Source organism: Pyrus communis, chromosome 8 (assembly GCF_041283825.1).
Source record: "Pyrus communis isolate YQ-2024b chromosome 8, ASM4128382v1, whole genome shotgun sequence".
Taxonomy (NCBI): domain Eukaryota; kingdom Viridiplantae; phylum Streptophyta; class Magnoliopsida; order Rosales; family Rosaceae; genus Pyrus; species Pyrus communis.
This window is the reverse complement of record NC_142572.1, coordinates 19,352,978-19,370,259: the sequence shown is the minus strand read 5'-3', so window position 1 is coordinate 19,370,259 and position 17,282 is coordinate 19,352,978. Positions and strand designations below refer to the sequence as shown.

The 17,282-nt window shown below is 38.1% G+C and overlaps 4 protein-coding genes and 1 pseudogene across 4 annotated transcripts; all 5 read right to left on the bottom strand.

Moving 5' to 3' along the window:
• Positions 1-2,044: 2,044 nt before the first annotated feature.
• Positions 2,045-5,558, bottom strand: LOC137717997 (PHD finger protein ALFIN-LIKE 4). Its single transcript, XM_068457525.2, has 5 exons — positions 5,218-5,558; positions 5,076-5,108; positions 3,767-3,995; positions 2,842-2,974; positions 2,045-2,595 (listed from the first exon to the last, which is right to left on the bottom strand). The coding sequence occupies exons 1-5, from the start codon at positions 5,312-5,314 to the stop codon at positions 2,317-2,319; spliced, it is 771 nt and encodes a 256-aa protein (XP_068313626.2). The 5' UTR covers positions 5,315-5,558; the 3' UTR covers positions 2,045-2,316.
• Positions 5,559-7,378: 1,820 nt separating this feature from the next.
• On the bottom strand, positions 7,379-9,596 carry LOC148695272 (uncharacterized). Its single transcript, XM_088698130.1, has one exon. The coding sequence runs from the start codon at positions 9,594-9,596 to the stop codon at positions 8,367-8,369; it is 1,230 nt and encodes a 409-aa protein (XP_088554256.1). The 3' UTR covers positions 7,379-8,366.
• On the bottom strand, positions 7,915-10,443 carry LOC148695271 (pentatricopeptide repeat-containing protein At5g39710-like; annotated as a pseudogene).
• A 1,327-nt stretch (positions 10,444-11,770) lies between these two features.
• LOC137718676 (uncharacterized) lies at positions 11,771-14,142 on the bottom strand. The gene has a single exon (XM_068458225.2). It carries the CDS (start codon positions 13,999-14,001, stop codon positions 12,313-12,315), a length of 1,689 nt encoding a protein of 562 aa, XP_068314326.2. The 5' UTR covers positions 14,002-14,142; the 3' UTR covers positions 11,771-12,312.
• A 596-nt stretch (positions 14,143-14,738) lies between these two features.
• LOC137718144 (uncharacterized) lies at positions 14,739-16,483 on the bottom strand. The gene is made up of 4 exons (XM_068457647.2): positions 16,036-16,483; positions 15,455-15,714; positions 15,176-15,361; positions 14,739-15,077 (listed from the first exon to the last, which is right to left on the bottom strand). Exons 1-4 carry the CDS (start codon positions 16,481-16,483, stop codon positions 14,739-14,741), a joined length of 1,233 nt encoding a protein of 410 aa, XP_068313748.2.
• Positions 16,484-17,282: the final 799 nt, after the last annotated feature.

Sequence of the window (17,282 nt, the reverse complement as noted above, 5' to 3'; positions counted from 1 at the left end):
TTGTGCACAACTTGATGAGTGGAATTGGGTGGGTGGTTTGGCTCTGGCCCCTCTTAAGTTAAAGGCAAGTTTGTTTCATTTGGCCTCATCCCTACATTCATGAATGTTCCCAATTATTACCCTTTAATAAACCATCTTGAAAGCCCTAGAATTGGCATGCATCTTTTTAAAGGCTACATTGAATACATTGGCCGCTATTAGTTATGAAATTTTCAGTATGTCACACTGTGAATTGGCCGAGCGTACTTAATAAATACATGAATTTCAGGCTCAACGAAAATTTCATCACGTCATGTGATGAGTGGTTGGGATTCGATTTGACTGTCACATTGCCAATTGGCAAAGCTTTCTTGATGCCATGTGGATCTTTAGCTCAACTGATGCTCCATTACATTACATTACATGACAAGTGATTCGGATACAAGAGGATACATATCTTTTGGTTTAGTGTCTCACCCAATTGGCCAAGCATGTTTAATGAATATGTGGACTTCATTTCAAACTCAAGAAACGCTTTATCACGTCGCGCAATGAATAATTTAAAGACATGACGATACATAAATTTTAGACTCAGCTTCATCAGATCACATGATGAACAAGTTGAATACAAGAAGATATACTCTCGTCCCGTTGACATAACATATTCTCTCCTAACAGTCAACAATGTGCATCTGAACTAGACGTGATGTCAAATTTCACCAGTAAATTGAACAACTTAACATGTTGAAGTTGAACCAGGTGCCGATAAAAACAAGAGGAGGTGGCAATTGTCAAGGTGGGCGGACGGTTGAAGAAACTGATCAAACACTCGAGAGGTGAAACGTCCATCAAACACAGCATATGCGTGCGGAAGCAACTTTTTGTATTTTAATGGGACCCAGACTCCAAAACCAGGGGCTAATCCGGTGCGATGCAATGAACTGTGGACCATCAGACCTTTGACATTTTCTTCAATCTCTATGGACCATCAATCCAAAGACGCCACTGAAAACAGTGGGTCTCACGTGTTTCGTTCTCAGTTTCTCTCTTTTATCCCTCCCTCTTATTGCCTTATCCACAATGTGACATTGTCTGATCCTCGCTGAAATGTCCAGTTGAAATGGAGAGGAATCCTCTCCCAATCCCTTTCCACCAAATCCATTAAGTTCAAGGTTTGGATTATTGAAATTTGATTAAACAACTACAAACAGAAAGCTTTTTTAAAAGTTATAATAACGGTAACCGTTGGATCAAATTTCAACGGTTCGGATCCCGAACTTGTTGGAAAAGGATCCAAAGAGCCGGATCCCCTTCCCATTAAAATGACTTGCATAGCACTGGTATAATAATATTGTGGCTCTTTAAGTTAATTGCTTTCGATGAAAATGATGAAAATTAATTAAAAATGTGAAAACATGAAATGAATCTTTAGAAATATCATAACGCAGTTTGTGCATATTTAACCGATATGACGAAAATATTGACAAAATCTATTGAATTTAGCCGAAATTTAAAAGTTTATTTGATATGACTTCATCCGGTCTTCATATCTTTCTTGATTTCTCTGATATCAACAGTATCGAAGAAATTTCACACAATGCTAATATTATATTATTGGCTTGGCAGACTACAATTCGAGTGTACACGTTTCATATGAATCGCTCGTGTTTATGTCATATAAATACATGACACACGAACAGTCTGAACCGTTTACGAACATTGTTACACCAAGCAAACACCAAACGCTTTAATGTGTTTGAAACCAAAAACTATTTTGGGCTTGGGCCGGGCCAATTCTTTAGCTATACAGAGACTGGACCTTGGGGCCCGATTCAAAAAAGCGCTTCCAATAGAAGTGCTTAGATTAATACTTAGAAATTTTCACCGAAAATCCTAGAGGGGGATCATCTGCCATTTCAAAGCACAAGGGGAATGAAGCATAAACACACCTTGAAATTTTCAGGATGAAATTTTTACACCCCTCAACGAAACGTTTGACACCTCTCGAGATCGAAGTTCAAAGACAAACAAGACACAAGATGCTATAAGGTTGATGAAAATCCAATTGTGAAATACAGACTTTAATTTTATAGACACTGTGCTACATTCACGCAGAGAAATGACGAGTTCCACACTCACAGGGGGAAAATCGTTTCCGACCTGAACATAAATATCCTAACTTAATTGAAATAGACAGCAGACTTGCAAACTACGCAACAAGTCAAGATCCAAGATAAAATTTCCTAAAGTTACAAGCTTTGAGACTGAGAGAAAACCTGACCTAGACAATTAGCAGTCAACCACGAGAATACGCAAGTCACCTCCCCAGAAAAACCATCAATGTTTGGCTCTCTTGTTGCTGCAAGATGGGCATTTGTACTGCTTGATATGCTCGGCTCTTGCTGGGGTGATCTTGACACACTTACCGTGGAACCACTTCTCGCAGATGTCGCAGCAAATCCAAAATTCATCAGATGCGTAGTTTTCTCCACAAGCCCCACACAGTGTCTCGCCGTGCTCATCCTCGTCTTCATCTTCCAAACCTTCTTCCTCGTTCTCCTCCGCATCCTTTGACTGCAATGCCTTTGAATACCTGGGTTGAGGCTCAAAACCTTGCTGCATTTGCCAACCGAATATGAATAAGATACAATCTGGCCAGGTTGTAAAAACTAATGATTCATCTTCTCGTCTGATGTTGGAATGGCATCACAAAATTTACAGAAATTTCAGAGTCGTTATTTTCCGTTTACAATATTTTATGAATATAGCAAAGTTTCCTCACGGGCTCATCTATACTTCAAAAAAATAGAAGTAGAAACATCAAACAAGTATTCAGAAACTGGCAATCAATTTTTTCCAGACCTTAGAGTTTGACTTAGATCTGTTGCTACCATGATTTGAATTTGATGACTTCTCCTTGACTTGTTTCTTGGCTGTCCCTGTCACAACCTCGAATATTGTTGGAAGTTCATTTATCATATTAAAAAGGCGTTTCCTGCAATGTAGATACCAACATCGTATTGGTAAGTGAATTCAAGATCAATAATACGGCAGTGTTGCAACATGAAACCAGAAGAGGTCACAAGAAAATGAGATTTGGATTGTAGTTAGCACTGCAAGCTGCCAAATGAAGGCAATGTTCGATAAGTACAATATCAGTAGGGAAATTCACAGAAATAGATAGGCCACATTACAGTTTTTGGCGATGCTCTTGATTTAATTTTCATTTGCAAACAGAACTAACTTTACAGAAATAGGCCACGTTACTTCCTTGTACATCAGAAATTTAAATAAAAGAATCCAAAAACTGCAACCGAAAAAAAGAATGCAAAATCCAAACACCTTCAACTACATTCCTAATAAAGATGCCAGAAGAAAGTAACACAACTATGGCACAATCACCTTCTAAATCTTCCAAAAAAGAACAGAATCAATCATTTAAAACAGCTGTGAACAGTCGTAAAGGAAGTAGACTACAAAGCATCAACTTTACTATAGCTCAATCCCGAACAGAAGAATTACACAGCAAACATACAATGTGTGTGTGCATAGACATTGGAACATAAAAAGTTTAAAAACGCATAACGACAGGAAACCATAACGTCGGGACGATGATTATGCCCTGACTTGACTTCATGGGAATAAAGAAAGCATTTTGCATGCCATATGCAGAACTGTTGGCCTGACCTAAAATCAAGTGATAACGTCAACTTGAACCCACAATTTGAATCCATTGAACCATACAGAATTAAACCATGCATTTATCATATGGTACAAAGAAGCATACCTATCAGCCTTATCAAATCCAAACCTCGCACCGAAATAAAATGCCACCGCAAGCAACCATGCATCACTGTGGACAGCAACCAAGGATAACCAGTCCTTTTCTTGCATCCCATCTCTTGCAAAGTTGATACCAAGTGCTGGCTCCGGAAGCTCTGGAGGAACCTCCTCCGCAGGCAAATTAACTTCCCACTGCTCAGTTGGGAATCCATAAAGGCAAAGATTTTCCTTCTCTGTCATGAAAGATGTTTAAGGTAACGTTACATGCTCTCCAAAAACTAAGGAAGCAATCAAGGTATGAGAGAGAAACATGCTTAGAATTAACCTTTACAACAGCTTTAACAGCTGCATTCTCATTTTTCATCAAAATGTATAACGCAACGATAATCAAAATTTCAATTTTCTTAACAAAAGAACCCAAACCACAACTGATCGCCTTGAAAAACATTTATTTTTGTCTTTTGAGGTGGTAACTCAAAAACCGATCAAACCGCAACAATTCAATTCAACTTTCAAAAACTTTAATCAGACATGAAAACACAACTAAACTCATTACTCTCTGCAAAGTTGGATTAAGGTTGAATACGATAGACGTTCCCTCAACCCTTGCAAAGCGGGAGCCGGGTTGCCTTTTTTTTTTTTAAGTACATCGATATATTTTTACACTAAGAAGAGGGGGAGTTCGCTAAGCCACACAATAGACAGCCTAATTTAGTATTGAATTCGTCATCCACAGGATTCGAACCTAAGACCTCTCACCTTCAAGTGAAGAAGAATACCACCCGTAGTACTGCGTGGCGAAAAAAATATACTTTCTAAGTTTGCATACACTCAACTGATACTGCATTATTGAAAACTAATAATAATAAAATTTCTTCACATATATTCCAAGATAGTAAATAATTAATTTATTAACAAGAAACAAGTTAAAAATGAATTATTTATATGATTATTTTCCTGAATTACTGAAAAAGCATATATGAGGGCGCGCCTTAGCGCAACGAAAAGTTTGCTACTTTGTGACCTAAGAGCACAGGTTCGAGCCGAAAAAACAGCTTCTTTGCAAAACAAAGGAAGTGATGCGCACATAGAGGTTCTAAAGCGAAGAGCCTTGACTTGGGTCGCCCTTTACTCAAAAAGCATATATATTTCACACACGTATCATAAATACCAGAAATTATTAAAACCAAAAATCCCTAATTCAGTTATTTAAAAAAAAACACTTTCTTTCATACAACCAAACAGCGCCTGCACTAAACCAAACAATTAAATAAATAAAAAAACAGAAATAAAATCAAGGGAAAAACACTGACCAGGGTCGCACTGCTGAAAAAAGTCTTCGACCTCTGCAACCACCAAAAAAAAAAGGAAGAAAATTTAATCCTTCATCGAATTTCCATAGCTTTTGGAGTAATAGTGGAAAGTTGACGAAGAAAATTGGAGCGAAAAAGTTACCGGTGGTGAGAGCTTTAATCATGCCGGCCCTCCGCCCTTTGAAGTCTCTGAAGACCTCCTCCACCGTGCGCGGGTTGTACAAAGCACCGCCGTCCATGCCTTCACAATTGCGGAGAGATAGAGTAAGTGGGAAAAAATGGGAGGGAAAGGTTGGGAAATATTTGACCTCTTTACTCAGAGAGTTTGGGAGGAGAGAGAATGTGGGCGTGTAGAGAGAGACAGAGAGAGATGCGGATTTGAATCGGAACGAAACGGATTAATAAAGAGGATTTGATAAATGGTAAGAGTCCGTGAGGCTGACAATAACTGACAGGCTCGCATTATTTTGAAAAAAAATTAAAAAACCCTTGTGCGATTTATTAGTCTTTCAATTCAAGATCTTTGCCACGCTGGCATTGATCGATTACTGTTACGATGGTTTGTGGGTCCCCTACAGACAACAACTCGACCTGGCTTTTAAGATTTCAACAAATTCTTGGTGAATGAACCGAGAAATTTACATAAATCATATTTACTGTCGCGTAATGCTTTAATGTATTAATATAATCTCTATTAATTAATAAAATATTCATTGTTAATTAAAATTCTATAAAATTATTAGTTTAACATTTTAATAAAATATGAATAAGAAATATGAGGTAAAAATATAATTTTACACAACTAAATTTTGTTTTTTTTTTTTTAAAACCGCACCTACATGTAATCCTAACATATCTCTATTTATTAAAAAAATAATAAAAATTAAAAAAAAAATTCTCACACACTTTGTGTGTGCCCATATGCTAGTATATGTAGTGAAGACTCACGTACAACTATTTTATTTGAAAAATAACATCACGATAATATAATAATGAACTTATTTCATGTAAAAATCATTTTTCAAGAGTGAGGGTTTGTACCGAGCTGTGCAGATTATTGTGGTTATTGCACGACATTTCTCTCTTTTTATTTAAGAAATTGTAAAACTAACCATTTTTAGAATTGAATGTTTTAATGATTAGTTTTTCAGTTGTCATCTGATTGTTATGAACTTATTCAAACCACAATTTTTTGGAAAGAAAATTTTTTGTTCAATTTTGTTCCAAAACTCTTTAAGATGCAATTTCACAAAATATATGGCAGATCCATTCTTGGACCCGAGTTGTTCTGGGACTACTCAAAAGTTTGATGAAGTGCTTGTGAGGATCTCCAAGGACAACCCAACGGTCTGGACAGGTGGTGAAAGAGAGAAGATTATCATGGATATGTAGATGTTGTGTAATAGAAGTTTTGAATTAAAAAGAAAAATCTAATTTCAGATTAAGTCGAACATAGAGAAGGCCACAATAGCTCTGCTATTCTTCAACCTTGGTTCTAACAAAGAATAAATACTCTCTCCATTTCCCACGTGAACAACTCCTCATGTTTTTAATTGTTATCTAATCAGGTTGTATCACCTAAAATTTTAATCAATAAAGGGATAATGAATTACTCGATCAATACTTTTTATATCATATAATTAACACAGTTATTTTTTTTAAATGGAAGCTTCATAAAACCCTAAACCCTAAAATGATTACTTTATAGTCATTAATTTATAAGGTGCACTTTTCAATTACATTATGATATATATATATATATATATATATATATAATCGCTTGGATTTAATGTAATTTTTTTAATACATAGGATATTATCTAGACTAAGAAATTGGGAGAATTGACTGAATTTACAATAAACAGGCCATAATAATTTAGGGTTATGGTAGAGAGACTAAATTTGTAGACAAAATTTTGAAAACTAAAAAATATAGAAGTTGATGATTGATTTATTATTTAAACGTGCTCATTCATATCGATGACACATCATTTAGTTTGCCAATTTTCTTTCTAAATTTAGCCTTTCCAGCACTATCCAATAATTTAGTTTAAATTTGCATTTAATGTACTTTTGAGCTCTTTTGGTTATATAAAAGCCGATAGTCATTTTAAAAACACTTTCCCTTAAAATAAACTAATTTGAATAGAAACCATTTTCAAACGCACACTTACATACTTTGAAATCAGTTGAGCATGAAAATGAAGTGAAAACTTTTGTTTAGTTTTTATGTTTTTCCATTTTTTATTTTTTATACTTTTCAATCTGTTCCAAGCAAAAGTCGCGAAATAATGAACTGTATGGTAAGAGTTTGAACCCCAGAAATACTGGCTTATGATTAAGATTTCTCGAAACTGAGTAAACTCCCTCATTACTTGATTAATCACTCAATTTCGTTCTCCTACGATCCGAAAACAAAACAAAGGCATGCTCCAGCTTCATGTAGATGGAAAGCATCAGGCAGACCGCAGACGATATAAAAGCATGAGAAATCGCTGTTCTTGATCCTCTAGAGCTTACTTCTTCATGAATCCATCGTGTTCGTAAAAAGCTTAGTTGCCAGTTAGACCCTTCAAGCTGCATTACTAATTTGCTTCACTGTCAAGTGCCTCCTTCCTTCTCCCAGACAAACATAAATGTTCATCTACCACTATTCTGTAACTATCTACATCAACCACAGTGCATTTCTTACTCATGTCATCAAATATCCTCTCAGCTTCAACCACCATCCCTTTTGCGCACAATTTCTTGATCAAAATCGAAAATCTCTCCAAACAGAAAATATGTTAAAGGAAAATTAATAAAAATAGCTTAAAAATTTTGAGTTTTAAAGAACAAAATAAAGGGTAAAGTAAATAGTATCATAATTGACTTTTTTGCATTAAAATGTGGTTTTTCGTTAAAGTGAACAGTACCGAGAGCTTTTCGTTAAAGTTTCTAAAATGTTATTGTTATCCAGAGCTCCACAGAAAGTCTGCACTGCCATATTCACATTGCCATCTTCGCAATAACCCTTAATTATGCAACCGTAGAGGTTGGTACGAAGCTCGTGACCATTCCCAAGCATGTCACAAACAAGCTCTTCAACTTCCCCCATTCTACCTCTCATATCACAAAGACTGCATATCACTGTGTTATACGAAAAGAAATTCGGAAAGCAACCCATTCGACACATTTCCCTTAGAAGAAAAATAGCTCTTTCAGGTTCCCCATTTTCAACATGAACTCTGAGTACTCTATTAAAGCATGAAACACTCAGCTCTAGGACTCTTATATTCATTTCCTTCAAAAGCTAAATCGCTCCATCTGGTTTTCTCAACTTACAGTACTCATTAAAAATCACCACATATGCCACTTCCGGTTTCATCCCAAGGTTCACTATATCTTTAAGATGTTTAGCAGCGGCATCTGGCCTCCCCTCAATGTAAGGCCCTTTCAAGATAGTCATGTGTGTTACTATATCGTCCTCCACACCATGTAATCTCATCTTTGTCACCATCTCCTTCGCCTCACCAATGTGCCCACTCAAACACAAAGCATGAATCAGAGCATTGCAACTGAACAGATTAGGCTCACAGCCCAGTTTCTCCATTTCACCCATGCACTTCATCACCTTCTCCAACTCGCCTTTCTTGCAATACCCATCAATCAAAGTTGTATAAGTTACCAAATCAGGCAAGCAATCCTTACTCTCCCTCATCCGACCCAAAACTCTCCGTGCACTATCAAAATCACCCTTCCTACAAAACCCGTGAATCATGGTACTATAAGTGATCACATTTGGCTCACAACCATGCTTCTCCATTTCATACATACACTTCATCGCCTCCTCCAACTTGCCTTTCTTACAATACCCATCAATCAATATTGTACAAGTTATCCTATCAGGCAAGCAATCCCTACTCTCTGTCATTCGAACCAAAACGCTCCTTGCACTATCAAAATCACCAATCTTAAAAAACCCATGAATCATGGTATTATAAGTAATCACATTTGGCTCACAAATCATTTCATTAAACATCTTCTGGGCATTCTTAATATCACCCTTCTTACACAAACAATGAATAAAAATACTGTAGCTAATCTGATTAGGCTCACAACCCTGCTTCTCCATTTCACCCATGCACTTCATTGCCTCCATCAACTCGCCTTTCTTATAATACCCATCAACCAAAGTTGTATATGTTACCGTATCAGGCAAACAATCCTTATTTTCCCTGATACAACCCAAAACTTGCCTCGCAATATCAAAATTACAAAACCCATGAATCATAGTATTGCAAGTAATTATATCACGCTTGCAAGTCATTTCATCAAACACCTTCTGGGCACTCTTAGTATCACCCTTGTTAAAAAACCCATGAATCAGAGCATTGTAAGTAAACATATCAGGCTCACAACCCTGCTTCTTCATTTCACTCATGCACTTCATCGCCTCTTCCAACTCGCCTCTCTTACAGTACCCATCAATCAAAGTTGTATAAGTTACCGTATTGGGCAAGCAATCCTTACTATCCTTCATTCGATCCAAAACTCGCCTTGCAGTATACAATCACCCTTCTTACAAAACCCATGAATCATAGTGTTGTAAGTAACCATATCCTGCTTAGCAAGTCATTTCATCAAACACCTTCCAAGCATTCTTAACATCACACTTTTGACAAAATCCATGAATCATAGTATTGTAAGTAATAACATTCAGCTTGCAAGTCATTTCATCAAACACCTTTTGGGCATTCATAGTATCACCCTGTTACAAAAACCATGAATCAAAGCATTGTAAGTAAACAGATTAGGCTCACAGGTCATTTCATCAAACACCTTCTGTGCATTCTCCATTTCACCCATTTTGCAAAACCCTCTGATCATTATCGTACAGGTAAAAACATCCGGCTTCACCAGAGCTTCCTTCACAAGCTGATCATGTATTTCCTTAGCTAAACTCATCCTGTCAGCCCTAATCAGCGCATCCAAAATCGCATTGTACGAAAACAATCATTTCCCATTCTCGATCAACTTCGCCTTGTGAAACCAATCCATGGCGCTCCGATATCCCCTCGTCTGCCATGAACCACGATAAACCTGCTGAGCAAGAAATCATCGAGTCTATTGGATTCTTGAAGGAGAGAGGCAGCGGTAGAGAAGAGAGAGTGGGAAAGCAGGAGGTCAGCGATCGCCAAGTAGCAATGGCGAGTGTAGGAATAGTAGTTGGGATTAGGGTTAGGGTTTGAGGCCCAGTTGATGAAGAAGAAGGCATGGTGAGGGTTGGCCTGAGCTTTGATCACGTTGATTGCAAGGCTTGGTTTCAGGAGCGGCGAGAACAGGTGTAGCCACTGATTTCCACGTTGTCTCCAATTTGGGGAAACCATATAATTACTTTTGGCATTTCTGCATCAATATTATTAGGAAATTATATCAATGGTGCTTATATTTTAACCTAATTGAAGTAATGGTTTTCAACTAAAAATTTATGACATTGATCTTTTAACTCATCAAAACGTATAGCTATGATTTTTTTTCGTCAACTCCATTAGAACTTCTGTCAAAATGAGTCACGTTCGTGGCATGTGCAGGTGAATCAAGGGACAAATACAGAAAAACAAATGAGAAAAATTATGGCAATAGTCCCTCAATTTTAACTCAATTGGAGCAATGGTTCCTCAATTTTAACCTAATTATAGTAATGGTCTTTTAAATATGACTCATGTTGACAAAATTCTGACATAGTTGATGAAATTAACCATAGCTACACGTTTTAATGAGTTAAGGGACCAACAGTCATGTATTTTTACTCGATTAACCATTGTTACAATTTGTTGTAAGAGAAGAGGACCTGTTTCTTTAAAATGCCAATCACGCCTTTATTTGCCCTATTTTACCCTTGCTTCCACCAAACAATATTTACGTAGTGTATAGAGGCACCAACTCCCGCTCCCCGCCTACTTCTTGCTCTTCTGTTACACATGTGGATTTGGTGATAGGAAATTGAATCATACAATTTTTGCTTCATTGTTCATTAACTTGGAAAATTGTAATTTCTTAAGGATATTCTTTATGTGATTGTAATGTGACAAGAGAAAAACCATAGTTAAATTTAGGGATAACTTGATATAGATCCAATTTTGTGAGCCATTAGTAGAATTAGTCCACTTCATTGAAATAGATCCAATAATTGAGATTCCATGTATGTTTATTTGTGGTTTGTACCATATTTGCCCTTTAGGCTTACGAATTGTAATAAATACACAAAATTTCTTAATTATAAGATAATTTGTGGTTTAACTAATCCCTTAATTGTAGGATTAGTTATAGCCATATAATCACCTCAACCCCCAGTCCGTTTCATCCCTCCTTTTTTCCTTCTTCCAAACAATTCCCTTTATCAATCCTCCTCCTTTTTGTCTTTTCTTTTCATGGGTGATATTTTTGTGTTCTTCCCTCCAAATTCATTCCTTTAATAGAGGTATATTATATCATATTTATATTTTTATGTACCGCCATGTAGGTTCCCAGCATTTTTCTTCCAATACAATAGGTAGTTTATTTTTGTTTTGCAGGTAGATTATATCTGCTTTGTAGGTATAAAACATTTTCTTCCTATACAATAGGTAGGTAGTTACTAGATTATATCGGTTTTGTTTTCTTCATAAATAGTAGGTAGTTACTAGATAATATTTTAGTTTGAGTATTTAAATATTCAAAATTTAAAAACTGAATAAATGATAAAAAATTAAAAAATTTAAATATTTTTATCTAAAGGGGCAAAATTGATATCAAAATATGTAATTGGATAACTGGACTTGGTCCCAAAAACTACCTAAGTTTTTGGACCTAGATCCAAAAGCCCCTTAAATTTATGTCCGCCGGAGTGTAGCGACACCAACAGCTTGGGGAGCAATTTGAAGTAAAGCGTTAGACCAGGCCATGGGGTGGAGTTGAACTCTTTCAATGTGGTCAATCGCCGCCACAAGGGCGTCTACCGAAAGCAAAAGCAGGTATGAGCTTCACGTCGAAGGAAAAATAAACCAAAACCAGAGATCAAGAGATAGATGTCCGATAAGGGATGTATGAAATGAAGAGAGGAGCCGTGGTGGTCTGATCCGAGGCACATAAAAGCATGTCAAATCGATGCTTTTGATTCTGAAAGAGTGTACTTGTACATGGCTGATGGCTCCATCTAATTCATCATAGCCAAAATGCCAATTAGAACCTTGAACCTTTGATTGCTGGTTGTTTTACTACCAAGTATCCTCAGTTATCTCCCTAAAATGCTCATCTAGCACCCTTCTGTAATTATCCACATCAGCCACGGTGCATCTCTTATGCATATCGTCAAATACCCTCTCAGCCTCAACGACCATCCCTTTCGCACATAACTCCTTAACGAAAACCGAAAAGCTCTCCAAACTAATAATGTATTTAGCATCCAGTGCTGCACAGAAAGCCTGCATTGCCATTTTCACATTGCCATCCTCACAATAACCCTTAATCACACGACTGTAGAGGGCGGTATCAAGCTCATGACCATTCTGAAGCATGCCATGAACAAGCTCCTCAACTACCCCCATTCTACCTCTCATATCACAAAGACTACTTATCACTGTGTTATACGAAAAGAAATTTGGAGAGGAACCCATTTGTGGCATCTGCTTCAGAAGAACAATGGCTCTTTCCAGGTCCCTGTTTTCCACAAGAACGGTTAGCAGTCTATTGAAGTTTGAAACACCTGGCTCTAGGCCTCTCATCCTCATTTCCCTCAAAAAGGAAACAGCTCCATCCGCTTTTCTCATCTTACAGTACTCATTAAAAACGATCCCGTATGCTGCCACATCCGGTTTCATCCCAAGGCTCACTATATCTTTAAGATGTTTAGCAGCGTCGTCAGGCCTCCCTGCAATGCAAAGCCCTTTCAAGATAGCCGTATGTGTTGCTATATCGTCCTTCACACCATTTAACCTCATCTTTATCACCATCCTCATTGCCTCACCAACATTCCCACTCAAACACAAACCATGAATTAAAGCATTGTAAGTAAATAGATTAGGCTCACACCCCTGCTTCTCCATTTCACTCATACACTTCATCGCCTCCTCCAACTTGCCTTTCTTACAATACCCATCAATCAAAGTTGTATAAGTTACCGTACCAGGCAAGCAATCCTTACTCTCCCTCATCCGACCCAAAACTCGCACTGCACTATTGAAATCACCCGTCTTACAAAACCCGTGAATTATAGTATTGTAAGTAATCACATTCGGCTCACAAGTCATTTCATCAAACACCTTCCGGGCATTCTCAATTTCACCCCTTTTGCAGAACCCCCTGATCATTATCGTAGAAGTCGAAACATCCGGCTTCACCAAACCTTCCTTCACAATCTGATCATAAATTGCCTTGGCTATACTCATCCTGTTAGCCCTAACAAGCACGCCCAAAATCGCATTGTACGAAAACAAGCATTTCCCACCCTCAATCATCTTTGCCCTGTGAAACCAATCCATGGCAGCTCTGATATCACCCCGCCCACCGTGAGCGGTGATGAACCTGCCGAGCAAGAAATCATAGAGTCTGTTGGATTCTACAAGTAGTGAGGCGGCGGTGGAGAAGAGAGAGTGGGAGAGGAGGAGGTCGGTGATGGCTAAGTAGCAATTGTGAGTGTGGGAGTATTTGTTGGGATTAGGGTTGGGATTTGAGGCCCAGTTGAAGAAGAAGAGGGCATGGTAAGGATTGGTCTGAGATTTGATGACTTGGGTAACAAGTCTCGGGTTCAGGTGAGGTGAAAACTGGTTAAGAGGGGCTGAGCTGACATTTGAGGGGTTGGGTTTTTGGGGATTTAGGGTTTGCAGAAGGTAGGTTATGGAGGTTAAGAGAGAGAAATTTGGTGATGTGTGAGATGGGTTGATTAGGGTTCTTGCTGGCGTAGCCATTGATTTCCCGAGGACCCTTCTTCCAGCAGAAGATGACGGTGACTTGGTGTGTTTCTAATTTGATATAAGCACTTTTCAAGAAGCCAGAAACGTTATATACAAACATAGCAATTTTAGACCAATAGAAGGTGTGGTAATTTTTAAGAGCCAAATTTGTCATTCAATATGTCACTCAGTGAGTCTGAGCGATGATGTTAACGGGTGTTCGTATTAAGTATATGTTGTATTGTGATTGACTTAAACACTTGATTTGAAATATAATTTTGACAAAAAGACAATTTTACATAATAATTAGTATAGATGTACTTTTAAACACACTCTTACATACATAAATTGCAGTTTTATTCAATATTACCATTGTTTTTAGTCTCAAATGTTTCACTTTTACGAAACTTATGAAGTTCATTCTATAAAAGTACTTTCAAAATACGCCGTTGCGTTCTTAAATTTTTGATAAAGCAAATATTCTAAATTGCTTCAATTTATAAAGAAAAAAAATTCAAATTCAAGTGAAAAAGCACATCGTTGTTTTTTTTTTTTTTTTTTTTTTAATACAAACTCAATGAACTAAAGCGATTGAAAAACACAAACGTTTAGCATTCTTTGGGTTCAAACCCAGCGATGCTCCACATGTTACATTTTATGATGTTGGTGATCATATTCATACTCACTAGTGCAAAGCCTTCCTTTTTGTGACGATTTGATTGTCAGTAGCTGCAACTAGCAAACTCACACGATCACATTGTTCTTGGGGGACAGCATCCGCTCGGCGGCCGGAGCGTAGCAACACCAATAGATTTCGGAGCAACTCGAAGCAAATGGTTAGACCAGGCCATTAGGTGGAACTGAACTCTGTCCATCTGATCGATCGCCGAGTGAAGAGTCTCTTTAATTTCGGTGTGATCACAGCAATGTATGAGCCCGGCGGAGCTGACATATGAAGGCATCAAGCTCTTGCCTTCTAACCTGGATATGACAAGCTGGTAACCACTTGCATATGCTTCCTCATGAAGGCTTCTAAGCCCTGATCGATCCGCGGGCGAACCTGTTGCTACCGAGTGTATGCAAATCAAGCCCTACATTTATTTTTAGAGCACAAAATTTGAGAACCAGTGCCTGTACATTAAACTTGTACGTATGTCACATGTGTTCGTATGGCAGAATTTCTCCTTACCTCTTCGGTTCGTTTGATGTCCAATCCAAACCGTGCTTCGCCAGGTTCAGGTATCAATTCGATCAACAATTCTGCAACTCCGGGCATAAACCAAAGCCTTATGCCCTGCGCAATTTGGACCGTCGTTGTGTGGTTTTGTTGTTGCTTGTTCCAATTCATTTCCTTTCCTAGTAAATTATTTTTATCCTTCACGTAATAAGAAAAGGGAAATTAATCGAACCGCTTAATAACTGGTTACTAGCTATTCAGCATGAGTTACAAGAGAGACTGAGATTATACCGACGACACAATCTGTTCTGTTTGGATGTTAACAAAAATAAGCGGGGCTCCAGAAGCAACTCCAGCAGAAAACCAAGCCATGCACCGGGCAGTTGTGGCCTCCGTGCAGTACTCGCCTGGCAGCGGCATGAACAGAATGGAGCTAATGATCGTGCACCGTTGGTCGGGCAAGTGGCTGTCGACTTTCATCTTCCAGTCATATTTAACTCCCTTTTTGTTGTATCCCCTGTATTCCACATTCACCAAACTCCTGCTCATTTCTGCAAAGTCACATAAACAGCAACGGACGAAGGTCGTTGGATCAAAATTTTCGTAACTCATGAATGAATGTATGATCTTTATTCGAACAATGTGACGTGTTATGTTATCAGACTGCGAATCAAAACTGTAGATTTAGATTATGTGGAATGAAAACATAATATGCAGTCTTGGTTCATAGTATGACAGCGTGACATGTTTTATGAGACTTAATAATAATCGCTAATCAACGGCAAGACAACATAACACGTTAGATATCTTATAAGAGATCATCACTAAATACAGTACCAACATGGACTGGAAACCGGCGAAGAAAAACGTACCTTGCAGCTCAGTGCATTGATCCGAGGTCAAGTCCCCCAAAACTGCAACATGTCTATCATCCGTAGCCGCTTTGATCGTATACTTTTTGTGAAGCATCGAAAGCCTCTCAGCCACGATGCCCGTCCGGAGCTTGAGAGTGCTATCACCCCTCCTCACCTTCACCCAAATGACCTCCACATTGCTAAACTTAGCGAGCAGAGACGTCAGCTCTGCCTTGGCTTTCGTAGGCACGAAAAGCTCGTCACCAATATTGTCACGGCTCTCGGAATTATAAACCCCTTCAATGATGTCCCCGGGCAATGGCATGCTCTCGTCCCACTCTTCCGACGCCTCTTGCTTCACTTGCTTCACGCAAACCAGCGTCGTTGTAACAGCGGCCATATTTTTCCTCTTCAGAGTGGAGAAGCCGCTTCCCATTATCTTATCGATCGAATTCGACGAAGACATAGTTCGTGGAGATCCTAGGAATCTCCATCCATGTTCGAACACTCCAACGTTAATTTTCGGTTACTTCGCCGTACTCTCGGTGAGGAACATTGTCATTCTTCTGAGGGCGTATTTATATTATTATATAGTGATGCTATCTGGAAATCCGGCTGGCAATTTTACGAGAGATTTTTCAGACTTGTACACGAGATGGTACACCACGTGTCATTATACAAATTGTGGGATATGTGTGCTAAAAAGTTAATAACTTAAAAAATAAAATTTCCTACCACTTCTATTAAAACATGTGGTGTACCACCTGTTCCTGTTACAATGAAAATTTTCTCCAATTTTACATGGGATTTTATGTGAAAAATTTAATTAGGAACCCATAAATTAAGAGCAAACACAAAATTTAGTATAATAATCCGTAATTAAAGTCAAACATCCTGTACATGTTACTTTCAATTTCTCAAGATATTAATCACATTCCCTCGTTAAAAAATAAATATGAAAATGCTATCTAGAAAACAACGGAAATAATTGACCGGACTACTCTCGAATACAAAATTGGGTGGCGACATACGAAATAGGTCATCCGTGAGGCACCCCTCACAAAAAAACGTCGAACTCTCTGTACTTTAGTCCCATCTAACTCCACGATGACCCAAATTTGGGGTGAGAAGATATGTACTTTATTCACACTACGGGACAAGTTCAGCTATTTCTCTTTCAAGCCTAGAGATTTCAGCTTCAGCATGAACCCTCGTGTTTGCATCGTCGGACTCTAAACTCGGTGTCAACCTAGAAATCTGCCTGT